This window comes from Cotesia glomerata, linkage group LG1 (assembly GCF_020080835.1).
Source record: "Cotesia glomerata isolate CgM1 linkage group LG1, MPM_Cglom_v2.3, whole genome shotgun sequence".
Taxonomy (NCBI): domain Eukaryota; kingdom Metazoa; phylum Arthropoda; class Insecta; order Hymenoptera; family Braconidae; genus Cotesia; species Cotesia glomerata.
The window spans coordinates 10,803,943-10,819,824 of NC_058158.1; the positions used below are offsets into that span (position 1 = coordinate 10,803,943).

Sequence of the window (15,882 nt, forward strand, 5' to 3'; positions counted from 1 at the left end):
TTTAATTTGGTGATATTATATTTACTTGCAAAATTTTACAGAATTTTTTTAAAATGTTTTTAAATATTTGTCAATCTTAAAAGTAACAAAAATTCTAATCGGTGGTCAGAATTTTAAAAAATATCTAAAACAGTTTTAGAGTTATCTGAAATATTTCCAAAGGTTCAGAATGTTTGCGAGGTACAAAATAAAAATATCGGATAAATTCCTGTTTTGGAATTCGGAGAAATCAACATAGTTCTCAAATACTTTGAATGTTTATAAATTCTGGTGTAATTTAACTGATATCTAGTATCTAAACTAATAATAATAAATATTTTATTTAATTTCAGGCTGAAGAATTAAATACAATAGTTGGCAATGCTTTTCGTATGGCATACGTGGCGCAATTACAGCGCCAGCCAATTATCCAGGATGTGATCTCACCTCACTCAACGACTATTTATCGGAAAGATTCAGCCCAAGAACAAAAAAACGTCTGGGTGAGTGAACTTACAATATCACCCGTACAATGTGAATTAAAATTTACGATTGATTGGCTACCGATAGATTGTTATTTCCAGAAAAATTACACTTTTTTTTCCTTTCTTCATTAATTTTTTTTATCAATATTATACTTTTATTAATTAAAAAAATTATTAATTTAAATTAATTAAAAGTCTAAAAAATTTTTATAATTTTTTATTTAAATTAATTCAAAATAAATTAATTAAAGTCTAATCAAATTTAATAATTTTTAATTTATATTAATTAAAAAAGTTATTAATTAAAATTAATTCGAATTAAATTAATTACAAGTCTAAAAATTATTTATAATTTTTAATTTAAATTAATTCAAAATAAATTATTTAAAATCTAATAAAATTTAATAATTTTTATTTTAAATTAATTAAAGAAATTTTAATTAATTGAAAATTAATTAAAAGTCTAAAAAATGTTTATAATTTTTAATTTAAATTAATTCAAAATAAATTATTTAAAGTCTAATAAAATTTAATAATTTTTAATTTCAATTAATAAAAAATCAATTTGAAAAAAATTAATTAAAATTCTAAAAAAAGTTCTTATAAAAATTTGTAACTAAAAATAAAAAAAAAATACATATTAAAAGTTAAATGTATCTTTTGGTATATAATATAATACAACGTCAACAACAAGCAAGCTAGCAAAGAAACCACTAAGTCTGTACAAACTAGCACAAGGTGTCCTATTTACTGACAGCGTTAATTATAAAGTTAACCCAAGATTTTACGTGATAGCACTGACTTTTTAACTATCCTCGGCAGCCAGCGCTGAAAATAGAGCACCTTAATATATATTATGTAATGTAGCGTAATATAAAATATTTACACAATAGATAAGGCTGGTGTCCCGTTAAATTAAATTTGCTTATGCATGTTTATCATCAATATGTGTAGTTGCGTATGATACAAAATATCAGAGGCCGTGATGATTAACTGGGGATTTAAATTGCAGAACAAACCACTGGGAGGTGACAATAACTCGAAAGAGAATAAAGTTATCAGCGGTAGCGGCGGAGGGGGCGGCGGTTTAGTGGGTGGCTGCAGAACCCCGTCCTCGAATTCGTGGCTGAAGAGTCGCTCGGCGCCCACATCTCGTTCTGGAAACGGCACATCAACTGCGGACATGAACGTCCAGCTTGGAAGTGCCGGCTCGCCCACGCTGCGACTCGCCAGCGTTAAGGTATGTTATATATATTATTTTTTTCGCTCTTTATGGTCTTTAGAGCTTAATCTTCGTCTCTAGATCGAGTCTATCGAGAATTGTCTTGTCAGTCTATTTATAGTTCATTTTGGCGCCAACTATTTTTATTTAAATTTATTAATTAATTTTATTTATTTATTTGTTTGGTAGAAAAATTTTGGACCAAAATCAATTTTTTTAATTTTATTTTATTAAATCTGGCAGAAAAAATTTTGAATTCAATCAAATTTACTAAAGTTAAGAATTTTTTTTGTTTTAAATTATTAATTATTATTATTATAAATTATCGATTATTAAATTATTTGTTTTTTTTTTTTTTTTTTTTTTTTTAATCAATTCAATTTTAATTAAAAACTTTATTTTATTAAAGTAAAAAAAATTTTCAGCTAAATAAATAACTTAAAAATTTTTTAATCTTGATAAGAATTTTTTAAAATAGAAAATTTTTCTTATTTTAAATAAATTTTAATTAGTTTAATAAATTTTTTTTTTTTAATTATTAATTATTATTATAAATTATAAATTATTAAATTATTTGTTCTTTTTAATAAATTCAATTTTAATTAAAAAATTTTCAGCTAAATAAATAACTTTTAAAAATTTTTTAATCTTGAAAAGAATTTTTTAAAATGAAAAATTTTTCTTATTTTAAATAAATTTTGTTTATATTAATAAATTTTCTGTTTGATTAAAAACAAAAAAAATTTTTCAAAATTTATTTTTTTTTTTAACAATTTGGACTTTTAAAAATTTTTTTTAGACATTTAAAATTGTAAAAAAAAATAATAATTACAAATTCTTAAAAAATTAGAGCTTTAAAAATTTTATTAAGTCTAATAATGACTTATAAAAAATGATTGCAGACACCAAACTCAATACCAGGCCTGAGACCGTCTCACCCGTTCTCCAACGTCCTGGGACCATTAACCAACCAAGATGACCCAAAGAGCATTTCGCAACAAAGTACGCCGAGCAGCGACGAGAGTAATTCCCCGACGGAGCTGAACTCGTACAAGAGACTGACGGACAAGCCCCCGCTGATAAAGCGGCTGACAATGGGCCTCACGGGCGGTGTCTTGGGTCTCAATAGCGAGGACGACAGTTGTCCCCTGGTAAGCGGGAGTAGCACGCCAACTAGTCCAACAAATCGACCGCACTCAGGTGGATACATAAATGAAGCTATTATTGACAACGAGGCCACCAGAACGACTTACAATAAGATTCCGGCGTCCGACAGTATCGACAATACTATCAATGTTTCAATCACCACCAAGAATTTCAATATCGAGAACAACAGGTACTAAATTAATATTTTACTTTAAATTCAAAACTTTCAACTCCAAGCTCCAGAGTGCCAATTTAATATAAACCAATAAACTTGTTACGTCTATTGATTAACAATTCTTTTGCTTTCACAGACTGGCGCCTGACAATTCGCCCAACAGTGGCGACACTGATTTTAAAACAAAACGCCGCTCTCAAATCAGCACTTCAAGCAGCTCCGTACCAGCTGATGGAAGTACTCACGGCTCGACGCCCACTCCACCTCCACTTCCCGAAAGAACTGATAGTCTTAATAACCGGTGTGAGGAAGGCGAACTTAGAAAAGCTCCTTGGTTCCAAGCTGGTATACCTAGGTTCGTTTATACAATTTTATTTTTTAAAAATCGCGCTCTTTTAACATTAGAAACGTCATTTTCATCTACAGTCCTTTCATAATTTTTTTTTAAATATTAAAATTGAATTTTTTCCTTATACAAAACTTCGACTAACTTTTAAAATTATATTATACATTTTATCATTCAAATGAACATTTTTTAATTAGTAAAAAAGCCTCTTGGTAGCAAACTAATGTTATTTTTTAAAAAGTCGCGCGATTTTAACTTCAGAAACGCCATTTTCATCTACAGTCCCTTCATAATTTTTTTTTAAACATTAAAATTGAATTTTTTCCCTAAACAAAACTTTAACTAACTTTTTAAATTAATTCATACATTTTATAATTCAAATAAAAAAATTTTTAATTAAAAAAAATCCCTTTGATTGCAAGCTACTATTCTTTTTTTAAAAATTGCGCGCTTTTAACCTCAGAAACGCCATTTTCATCTAGAGTCCCTTTATTATTTTATTTTTAAATATTAAAATTGAATTTTATCCCTGTACAAAACTTTGACTAACTTTTTAAATTGTAAAATTATTTCATACATTTTACAATTCAAAAAAAATTTTTTTTATCATAAAATAAGCTCTTTGATGTTCTTTTTTTAAAAATCGCGCGCTCTTAACTTTAAAAACGCTATTTTCATCTACAGTCCCTTTATAACTTTTTTTTAAATAATAAAATTGAATTTTTCCTTCGTATAAAATTTTAGCTAACTTCTATAATTATTTCATACATTTTATAATTGTAAATACACATTTTTTAATTAATAAAAAAGTCCTTTGATTGCAAACTAATGTTATTATTTAAAAAGTCGCGCGCTTTTAACTTCAAAAACGTCATTTTCATCTACAGTCTATTTATCATTTTTTAAACATTAAAAGCAAAATTCTTTTCTTTTAAAACATTGTCAATAACTTTCAAAATTATTTTAAACCTCAACTAAATTTTTTTGAATAAAAAAAGCCTTTAGATTCCTAGCTGATGTTTTTAACATTTCAAACGCCATTTTCAAGTATAGTAAACTTATATCTATAATTAGCTCTTTAAATTGTTTAAATAATTTTTTTCCAAACCTGATTAAAATTTTTAACATTTCTTCTTAAAAATATAAATTATTAAAGATGAAATAAAATTGATAAAACTCCGGTAATAAAAATAAATTTATTGCATAAATAGTACCTTCATATCCGTTGTTTGTAAAACAAAGACGCCCATAAATAATATATATGAATACGAATAATTAATAATTATGTAATACAACAACAGTAGCATTCCTCTTGTAGCTAGTTTTACTGCGAAGAATATTAATATGTACACCATTAAAATATCATCAAAGTACTTAGCTCGGGTTGCATGAAGGTTGACAGTACGACCGCCAACGTTGTACCTCGTTATCGTGATGATAATCATAGCTTCATCGTTGCGCGGGCGTTAATATTCTTACATCTCACTCATACAAATAAATATAATAATAGAGTATGTGATACTCTTTCTATTGTTGATTTGCATTTCCTTTACTTGAGCTCGATGTTATTTATGACGACAGGGAAATAACGCTGGAGGTGTTGAGCCAAGAACCGGAAGGTGCTTTCATGGTTAGAGAGAGTACCAGCAAACCTGGATGCTATGCATTATCCTTGCGCGTTCCACGTGACTTTCAACCCAGTGGAATTGCTCACTATCTCATCATGCGAACAAACAAAGGCTACAAGATAAAAGTATGTTACATTTCTTCTATTATTTTTTATTGCCTCACACAATATTTAATATTAACTTTAAGTCGATTTATTATTTTTTCTAGCAAAATTCTTTTACATTAATAGGAAGAAATTATTCATTTTTAATAAAATAATTTATTATGTTAGAATAATTATTTTTTTATAAATAAATTTATCGACAGTTTTAAAGCCGTGATTTGTGAACTATAAATAATAAAATTTTACTTTATTAAATAATGATTTTTGTTAAATAGTTCTGTACTTTGTTAAATATTGACTTTTTTAAAGATATAAGCTCATCCCGATGTTACACTCATCAAGAGCTTTCATTTGAGTACCCACATCAATTTTTCATATATACATATATATATAATATATATAAATATATGAAATATATGAAAAATTGATGTGGGTACTCAAATGAAAGGTCTCGATGTGTATAATGTCGGAGTGAACTTATATTTTTAAAAATGTCAATATTTCACAAAATATTTGTTAAAATGCCCTGCATTTTCTTAGCTATTAGCGTTTTTAAAGATATAAGCTCATCCCGATGTTACACTCATCAAGAGCTTTCATTTGAGTACCCACATGCATTTTTGATATATTTTTCATATATACATATATATAATATATATAAATATATGAAAAATTGATGTGGATACTCAAATGGAAGGTCTTGATGAGTGTAACATCGGGATGAGCTTACATCTTTAAAAATGTCAACATTTCACAAGATATTTGTTAAAATGCCCTGTATTTTTTTTACTATTAAAATTTTTAAAGATATAAGCTCATCCCGATGTTACACTTATCAAGAGCTTTCATTTAAGTACCCACATGAATTTTTGATATATTTTTCATATATACATATATATAATAAATATAAATATATAAAATATATGAAAAATTGATGTGGGTACTCAAATGAAAGCTCTCTATGAGTGTAACATCAAGATGAGCTTATATCTTTAAAAATGTCAATAGTTAACAAGATACAAGGTCATTTCTTAATTATAAAAATAATTAATAAGTATTTATTAAATTATTTTTAAAAAATTAATTATCATCAATTTATTGAAAAATTATTTTTTTAATGTATGAAAAACGTAAAAAAAAGAAATTATCAACCAGCCGAGTTCTGACAATATTGATGGGCTCAACAATGTAATCAATAAATATTTAACTAAAACTATTCCCGAAGAATTTACTACCTGCTCTTAAAGTTTTTATTGTAAAAACTTGAAATGTTAAAATAGTTGGATGTTTCTTTTCTTGCCAATTGTAGTTTTTCTACATTTTTATTTGTAGTAACCGTTAAGGGATGAGTAAAGAGAAGGATATATAGAGTTAGGAGTTTCTCGAGTAACGAATTTGAGAACTAAACGGAGACTACGATGATCCGGCTAATCCAACAAACTTTACGATTGGAATTTCACGTGTATAATCCTGAGGATGTCGAGACTGCACATTCTGAGTCCATACTGCCAGTATGGAGTAAAATATATATAGAATTATGAATGTATATATAAAAAGGATGGATGAAGGGTTGAGAGAAAGGATGGTAGTTATCATGATGGAATATACACAACCCATAGCCTGATGGTACATACGACCAGAGGAACACATATAGTATTCGATATGAGTTTTATAGAAAGGGCCACAGGGAAATCAAACGTACTTCTCTACTGTTCTCTCTGTTTTACTTTGATCATCCAATTTCAATGCTGTGATTATTATGTGTAAATTATAATTACCCCGGGGCTTCAAGTCAAGAAATTAGTCTTCATTCATTAATCTTATTATTTAATTATTAATTGATAATTTAATATTTCTTCTTAATATTTATATAACAGATTTAAGGCCAAAAAATTAATTTTAAATTTTTATTCTAATAAAAAATTCTTAAAAATGATTGTAGAAAAGATAAAATTTTGATTTATTTAATTTTTATTACTTTGCAAAATCACAATAAGAAACTAGTCTTCATTGATTAATCTTCTTATTTAATTATTAACTGATACTTTAATATTTCTTCTTATTTATTTATCAACAGATATAGGGCTAAAAAATTAATTTTACTTTCTTTTTTAATTAAAAATTCTGAAAAATGATTTTAGAAAAGATAAAATTTTGATTTATTTAAATTTTATTATCGTGCAAAATCATAAAAAAACATTCTTAATTGATTAATCTACTTATTTAATTTTTAATTTATAATTTAATATTTATCAACAGATAAAGAGCTAAAAAATTTAATTTAATTTTTTATTCTGATAAAAAAAAGTCAAAAATTCTTAAAAATGATTTTAGAGAAGATAAATTTGGATTTATTGCATTTTTATTCAAAAAGACCGGAAAAAAATTAGTCTTCATTGATTAATCTTCTTAATTAATTATTAATTTATAATTTAGTATTTCTTCTTGATGTTTATCAACAGATATAGTGCCAAAATATTCATTTTTTAAAATTGAGATTTATTTATTTTATTTCTATTGTTTTAAAAAATTACAGTAAAAAACCAGTCTTCATTGATTAATTTTCTTTTTTATTAATTATTTATTGATACTTTAATATTTATCAACAAATATAGAAACAAAAAAAATTAAAAATTGTTTTAGAGAAGATAAATTTTGGACTTATTTCATTTTTATTACCGAGCAAAAGCAATATTTCTCCAGACTCGTCAATTGGATTTTTACAAAGTATATTTTTATTACCAAGTTCGCAACTCACGCTGGAAATAAATTTGCGAGAGTTGTAAATATATAAAATATATTTATCAATAAAAAATTATTGATAGTGATAGAATGAACTCGGAGAATTGTATCGTATAAAAATTTCCACTTAAATCCCGTTGAAACATAAAAAATTATTTATAAATTTAATACCTTGATATGACATTCGATTTAAAGAAAGCTTTGTATAAAATACCTATTATATTAAATCCCATTTGTGTTTATTTACATTCTTATCTATTCAATTTTATCTGTTATATTTCTACTGCTGATGGAAAAATTTAGAATGCTATTTTTCTTTTAAACATTTTTTTGTTAAATTAATTTTTTTTTTCATATATAATTAAACTTTATTTAATAAGTTGAAAAAAAATTTTTTTCTTCTCAAATTTATTAATAATTTTTTTTCCCTATATATAAATATATGGCAGCTAATTTAATAAAATCACATGGAATTTTGATAAAAAAATTTGTAATTAATTAAAATTTTGCTGCAAATTTTTTTTTTAATTTATTTTTTTTTTTAAATAAAAAATTGATAAGTTTAATAAGTAATTTTAGATATTACAAACTTAAATTAGGAAATAACCCTTAGAGTATTGAACCCTTAAACTTGTAATTAAATAAAAACTTTAAAATAAAATTTTAATAAATTAAAAAATTACATTTAAAAAAATAAATAAACTACTAATTTTTTTATAATAAATATAATAAAACTTAACCCCTAGTAAGATCGGGGGCTCTTTACGGAGTAGAGATTTGGGGGTGGGAAGGCAGCAAGACAATAGAAGCAGTGTATAGCAGATACTGTAAGGCAGCGATGGGCCTGGCTAGAAACTCTCCTGAGTACATCTGGAGGTGCGAGGGTGGGCTTGAAAATTTAAAATATATCTGTAGAGAGAGAGCAGGCCGGTATCTTCTAGATGTGATGAGAATGGAGGAGGGCAGATGGCCAAAAGTCGTACTGAGAGAAGAATGCAGAGGAATCTTGAATGGCAGGTCTTCAAAGTGGGGTGTGGCAGGTTGACCAAAGCCCTGGAAGAAATCCGCTGCAAGGACTTGATAAAGATGATATGGGATAAAGTGGAAGTGAATTTGATAGAACAGAAATTGCAGGAGGGCCTGCTCCACCTTCAAGCTACAATGAGAGAGGAAGAAAACAAAAAAATCATGGAATCGTCCTACAACCCTAGGTTTAAATTTCTCAAGACCAGTATGGAAACTGAACCGTATTGGATAGACAGAAAATCACCAAGTTGGATGAAACTAGCCTGGTGCAGAATCAGATGCGGCAACATAGGAAAGGCAGGAAAAAAGGGCTGCAGGGATTGGCTATGTCGTTTATGCCAAGGTGAAGACGAGACCTTAGAGCACATCTTCAGATGCAGAACATTGCTGAACAGTGTCAAGGCAGAGGTGAGAAGCTTTGTCTTGGATTGGATTGGTAGAAAAGCAGGAGCAGATTTTGACTGGTTGTTACTGCAGACACTAAGAGGTGAAACAGTACAAGAAATTCGCCAACTCGTTGGTAAATTTCTAAAACTCACAAGAGAAGGGAGTGACCCCTTGCTTGAAGACCATGATACAGCAGCCCAACAAGTCCAGAGCGAAGGTGATTAGATGGCAGCCAAAGAAGTAGACACCCAGTGCAGTATATTTGTTATTCACAATTGCCTCATAGAGGCTATAGTAAATTCCTTTAATTTTAGCCAACAAGTGCCATAAAAGTTAGTTTGTAGAGTCTTTAATGTATTTTGATTTAATTAAAAATGTTCCAAAAATTTATAAATTATTTAAGCTAGTTAAAAGTGATAGTAACAATAAGACGAAATGAAATATTTAAGTAAATGTGGTGCTAGAACCAGAGCTTTAAATATTTATTAAGATGCTGACTTAATTTTAAGAAACTGTGTTGAAAAATTGTAAAAAACAGTTTTTACTGTTGTACAATGCAAAATAAATATCTATCTGTAATAAAACTTAACTTAAGGGGTTATACGCAGTTGCAAAGCTAAAAAAACAACATTTTTTTATGAACTTTTTCTAGACACAGTTTTTAATTATCAATTACAAGTGATGGTTATTTAAATAGAGCCTACTTTAAAGAATACAATAGCGCGTCAATCTTTTAAAAATATAAATGTGCACCGCTCCTGTAGAAGATGTTCTGAACGACCTCTAAAAAAAAGGCGCTTGGCGGTGATCTCCATTTCGGTGGTTTGGATTATCTGAAATCAAAAAATATGGTGAATTCTTTTACAGGATAGATTAATGCAGGTATTGGACGAAGGAATAAGATTCAAAAAAATTATTACTATTTTTTTTTTAACAATTTGGAAAATTGTTTTTCAACAAAAACGAAAAATTTTTTACAAATAGACGCCATTTTGTCAAAAATCAAAATTTTTCTTATTCCTTCGTCCAATACCTGCATTAATCTATCCTGTAAAAGAATTCACCATATTTTTTGATTTCAGATAATCCAAACCACCGAAATGGAGATCACCGCCAAGCGCCTTTTTTTTAGAGGTCGTTCAGAACATCTTCTACAGGAGCGGTGCACATTTATATTTTTAAAAGATTGACGCGCTATTGTATTCTTCAAAGTAGGCTCTATTTAAATAACCATCACTTGTAATTGATAATTAAAAACTGTGTCTAGAAAAAATTCATAAAAAAATGTTGTTTTTTTAGCTTTGCAACTGCGTATAACCCCTTAAAACGTTAAAATAAAATTTTAATAAATTTGAAAATTATATTTAAAAAAATAAATAAACTACTAATAATTTTTTTATAACAAATATAATAAAAATAAAATAAATCTGTTTCAGGGCTTTACAAAGGAATTTACAACCCTAACTGCACTAATAACTCACCACTCAGTAATGAAGGAGCTATTACCTTGTCCTCTGTCTCTAAGCCGCTACAATCCGAGCTTCGTCAAGACAGACTCTAACAAAGACTTCGCCGACATTGATTCAGACCCTGATTACAATACTCTAGCGGACTTTCGTAAAATGATGGCTGATTTAAATGTCTAATTTAATTTTATTTAACAATAAACTGTTAATTGTGATTATTAACTAAAAAATAAATATAAATATATTGTAAAAGTGATAATTATGGCGATTGAAAGTCAAAAATAGATTTTATCATTAATTTATATTATATAATATATAAATATATTAGAAAATAAAAAATACGTGATTGTATTTTTAAGTCAAATGAATTTATAAATTTTATTTTATCCTAAATTTTTTGCGTCAGTCACTGCCATTCGATAATAAATAATTTTAGTGACCGAAAATGAAAATAAAAAAATTACCACGATATTTAATTAATGTGGTTTCGATAAAAATGTCTTATTATAAAATAAATTAATGTAAATGTGTTTATATGTATATAAATTATAATTATTGTTGAACATTGTCATTTATTTAATTAATTAATTAATTAATTTTTTTTTTTATTGTATTATCATGAAAGAGAAAGTATAAATATTAAATTTAAAGCTTTGATATTTTTTTTGTATCGATAAAAATGTGAAAAAAAAAATTTCGATTGATTTATTGAAACCTAGTCTTGTACAGAAGTTGTGTGAATAGTTTATATTCGAAAATAAATATTGTATGAAGAAATAAATGATGTAAGCATAAACAAGGGGCGGATCATACGCTTTTATACGCCAGACTATCTCTATCGTATCTCTAATTAAATTATCACGATAATTTAAATATATATCAATCTGTACGTATAGATCAAGCGATACTTGTTCAAATAAATTACAAATTATAAATCCTATTATTTTCGGTCAGTAAATGTTTAACTTTAATTGTAATAAAAGTAAAATGTATCGCTGAAAATTGAATTTAATTGTAAATTAGCACTACAAGTAACTATTTAAAATTTGTGATGAGTAAGTACTGCAGATTATCTTAAAAATAAAAAATTAAAGAAAAATACACCTAATTAATCGCTTTAAAGTTTGTGTGTTGACGAAATTTGAAAAAAAAAATTATCATGGTAATATGTTGTATAATTTCAATAATAAAATTATTTATTACGAATTAATTTTTTTTTTATTGATTATTTATAAAAAAAAAAAAAAATTTTTTTTAAACTTATGTTTCTTCTCGGACAACATGCTTCGATCTCTCTGATACAAATGGAACAGATCCAGGACGTGAATGAGCACGACGATTTGATTCTCTGCAAAAATAAATTTTTTTAATGAATTTTTTTTAAGATTTTTTAAAAATAAATTTTTTTATGCATTTTTAAGTATACATTTTTTAAAAATATAATTTTTAAAAAATGATTAAGAATACATTTTTTGAAAAATGATTAAAAATACATTTTTTAAAAAATAATTAAAAATACAATTTTTTAAAAATGATTAAAAATACATTTTTTTAAAAATAATTAAAAATACAATTTTTAAAAAAAGATTAAAAATACATTTTTTAAAAAATAATTAAAAATACAATTTTTAAAAAAAGATTAAAAATACATTTTTTAAAAAATAAAAAAAAAGTTTTTTTTATAAATGAAAATAATTTTAAAATTGTAAAATACAAACTTTTTCTTCTGCTTCTCCCGAATAGTCCGTAATTCAGCCTGCGCATTATAAATATGTTTAGGTATTTGTCTATGACGCGCAATCCTACGAATTTGTGGATGCGCTGCGAATTTATTAATCAACGCAGAACTATAATTCAAAGCCATCCTTTCCCTAGGCTTCAGCTGTTAAATAAATCACAAATGAGCATTACAAATCTGATTTAACGAACATAAAATAATTAAATTATAAATAATAGAGCTTTATGAATTACCACTCCCAATTTTTCCGAGGCTCGAGCTTTCCATACCCGGATATTAGTTTCATCACTACCACTAATAATATATTTATTGTCGAGAGACCAGGAGACACATTTCAATTTCTGCATTCGTTTTGTGTGATAAATATCACGAGCGTGTCCTTTATTGACTTCATATATGCGAATTGATTTATCGTGACTACCTGATACGAATTCTCGACCAGTTGGTGAATAGTCAACTGTATCAACTGCGCTGGTGTGGTCCTGGTGTACATTTATCGGTGATTTTAAATGACGAGTGTCGAATGTATACAAACTGTAATTTTAATATTTTTATTATAAAATATTATTTCTTAAAAATATCTAATTATTTTTTTTTAAACATAAAAATAAAATGTTATTGAAAAAAACTAGCAACCTTGCAGTCACTATGTGACTGCCATGACTTGTGAACTATAAATAAATAAAATTTTGTTTTTTTCCATTATGGCTTTTGTTAAATTGTACTGTATTTTCTTAACTATTGACATTTTTAAAGATATAATCTCATCCTGATGTTACACCCATTAAGAGCTTTTATTTGAGTACCCACATGCATTTTTGATATATTTTTTATATTTACATATATATAAATATATAAAATATATGAAAAATTGATGTGGATACTCAAATGAAAGGTCTCGATAAGTGTAATGTCAGGATGAGCTTATATCTTTAAAAATGTCAATAGTTCACAAGATACAATGTAATTTCTTAATTATTGACATTTTTTAAGATATAAGGTCATCCCGATGTTACAGTCATCAAGTACTTTCATTTGAGTACCCACATGTATTTTTGATATATTATATATATATATATATATATATATATATATATGCATATATATATATATATATATATATATATATATATATGAAATATATGAAAAATCGATGTGGGTACTCAAATAAAAGGTCTTGATGAGTATAACATCGGGATGAGCTTATATCTTTAAAAATGTCAATAGTTCACAAGATATAAGGTCATTTCCTAATTATGTACCTAGAGATAAAGCATTTTCGAATGCAACCTAAATATTCTCCGAATAATACAGATTATTATAGATCAAGTTTACTTAATCACACTAACAAAATATCTTGATTAACTTAATAATTAAGACACTGCTCAAGAATAATTAAATAAATTTTTTTTTTTAAATAAATTATAAGAAATATGACACATATTAAATATTTGAAAGTTTCTCCTTTAGTTAACCTGATCTTAAATTTACAAGCTTGTTCTAAACTAATATAAAGCTAAATATGTAACACTATGAGAGTAATTAAAAGCTACGTACTTGTAATCTTCATTCGCACAAGTGAATGTGAAAGCTTCCATGGGGTTCCAAGCAAGTTGATTGGTTTTCAGTTTCATAACAACTTTTCTCATGGGTCCTACGTCTCGCGTGTCGTACAGAATAACACTGCGATCGCTGGAACACGCAGCAAGTAAATTCGTCTGTACTTGATTGAATTTAACATCCAACAAGCCATCAATTCCCCATTGGAATGATTTCACAGGTTCGTTCCTCGTTTCTTCCCATAATTGACAAATTTCTCCGCAAGTTGCGTACAGAGGTTTGTTTCGGTGATGAGTGATTCCTGTTATAATTTTCTGAAACAATTTTTTTCAATATTAATTTATAATTTTATTTAAAAAAAAAAAATAAGAGAACTCACTCTGCTGAAAATTGTGTTGGTAGGCTCATCTGCTTCTTCTTCTTCAGACTTGGAGTACTTCCATGTCTTGATGGACTTGTCATTACCAACCGTAATGAAATGTTCTTTATCGCTGGCGAAAGTAATGCCTTTTACTTCCCCATCGTGGGCTAAAATTGTCCGCTGGCATGTTCGCGTTGGCAAGTTCCAGATCTTTACTTCTCCGTCACAAGCTCCGCTTAAATAAACTGATAAATATTTTGGATGATTACAGACACTTGACACGCCGTCTTTGTGTCCGTCTAAGTTTCCGACGAACGGTTTTGCAAACACTCGCTCTAGTTTTGTCGCGTTAAGAGCTCGCGTGTACTCACGAGCGGCTTCGTAGGGGTGCAAGGATGGATCATAATTTCTCGGTTCTGAAAAATATTATAATTAATTTAGCAGATATTTAATAATTTCTTTTTAATAAATAAATTGTGGCAAAAATAATAAGAAAAAAATATTGACAAGTAGAAATTTAAAAAAATTATAAATGCAATTTTTTAAAAATAATTTTTCAGAAAAAATTTGTTTACTAAATAACTTTAATGTTATCTGAAAAAAATTAAATAAATATTGTCAAATTTTTAAATGATAAGAATTAATTTTATCTGACAGCTGACAATTTAATTGATTATATTTTTTTAATAAATTTTTGCAAAGAAAATTCCACGTGGAGAAATTTTTTATATTTATCTGTCAATTTTTTATATTTTTTACAACTAAATTATTAAAAAAAAAAAAATTACCAATGCAAATCAATAAAAAATTTATATGACATCAAAGTTAGCAGTCACTTATCAATTTTTTAATTTTATTTATCAAAAAAATTTGTTCCAAAAAATTATTTTTAAAAAATTGCATTTTTTATTTTTTAAAATTTCTACATGTCAATTTTTTTTTTTTATTTTTTCTGCCATAATTTATTTGTTAAAAAAATTCTAAAAATTATTAAATATCTGCTAAATTAATTTTCATAAAATTTATGTGATTTGTAATAAAATTAAAAAAAACTGTCAGATGTTTGCTGATTTTTGAAAAATACTTAAAAAATTATAATTTATTTATTAAAAAAATTAAAAATGTTCAGATCAGCTGATTTTAATTTATTTTTTATAATAAACTTGAAAATTTTAGGTTATATTAAATACAACTTACGTTTATGAAGATCTCTTTTTGTTTCTCTTAAATATTCATCAGGATTTCTGGTCAATGTTTTCACTTTCATCTTGACATTTATTTATAAACTAATAAAATCACTAATAATTACTAATTAAATTCAATTTCAATTACTTGGAGCAAATATGTACACTAGCCATGTGCTTTAAAAAATGTCAACATTAAATGATAACACAGACACGCCTTCTAGCGGCAAACTGCGCAACTGCGGAAGAAAATTTAAAAATGGCGCTACTTGTCAATAAAGGCGCCAAAATTTAAAATATAAAAAATTTGAATATTAATTTGAAGCAAATAAA

General features: G+C 26.5%; 2 protein-coding genes across 7 annotated transcripts in view; one reads left to right on the forward strand and one right to left on the reverse strand.

Annotated features, from left to right (window-relative positions):
* The window catches only part of LOC123274982 (tensin-4-like), a 213,405-nt gene extending 202,462 nt beyond the window's left edge, over positions 1 to 10,943 (forward strand). For 2 of the 6 annotated variants that reach the window (XM_044742821.1, XM_044742820.1), the window contains exons 5-10: positions 333 to 482; positions 1,477 to 1,704; positions 2,589 to 3,022; positions 3,144 to 3,362; positions 4,935 to 5,106; positions 10,677 to 10,942. In XM_044742821.1, coding sequence (XP_044598756.1) covers positions 333 to 482; positions 1,477 to 1,704; positions 2,589 to 3,022; positions 3,144 to 3,362; positions 4,935 to 5,106; positions 10,677 to 10,886 — 1,413 coding nt within the window. In that variant the 3' untranslated portion in view covers positions 10,887 to 10,942. Of the gene's footprint in view, positions 1 to 332; positions 483 to 1,476; positions 1,705 to 2,588; positions 3,023 to 3,143; positions 3,363 to 4,934; positions 5,107 to 10,676 lie in introns of all 6 variants that reach the window. The other 4 variants (XM_044742822.1, XM_044742823.1, XM_044742819.1 and 1 more) reach the window with 3 other exon arrangements.
* A 931-nt stretch (positions 10,944 to 11,874) lies between these two features.
* LOC123274983 (DDB1- and CUL4-associated factor 13) lies at positions 11,875 to 15,760 on the reverse strand. The gene is made up of 6 exons (XM_044742825.1): positions 15,563 to 15,760; positions 14,384 to 14,781; positions 14,002 to 14,318; positions 12,678 to 12,978; positions 12,425 to 12,588; positions 11,875 to 12,054 (listed from the first exon to the last, which is right to left on the reverse strand). The coding sequence occupies exons 1-6, from the start codon at positions 15,630 to 15,632 to the stop codon at positions 11,967 to 11,969; spliced, it is 1,338 nt and encodes a 445-aa protein (XP_044598760.1). The 5' UTR covers positions 15,633 to 15,760; the 3' UTR covers positions 11,875 to 11,966.
* Positions 15,761 to 15,882: the final 122 nt, after the last annotated feature.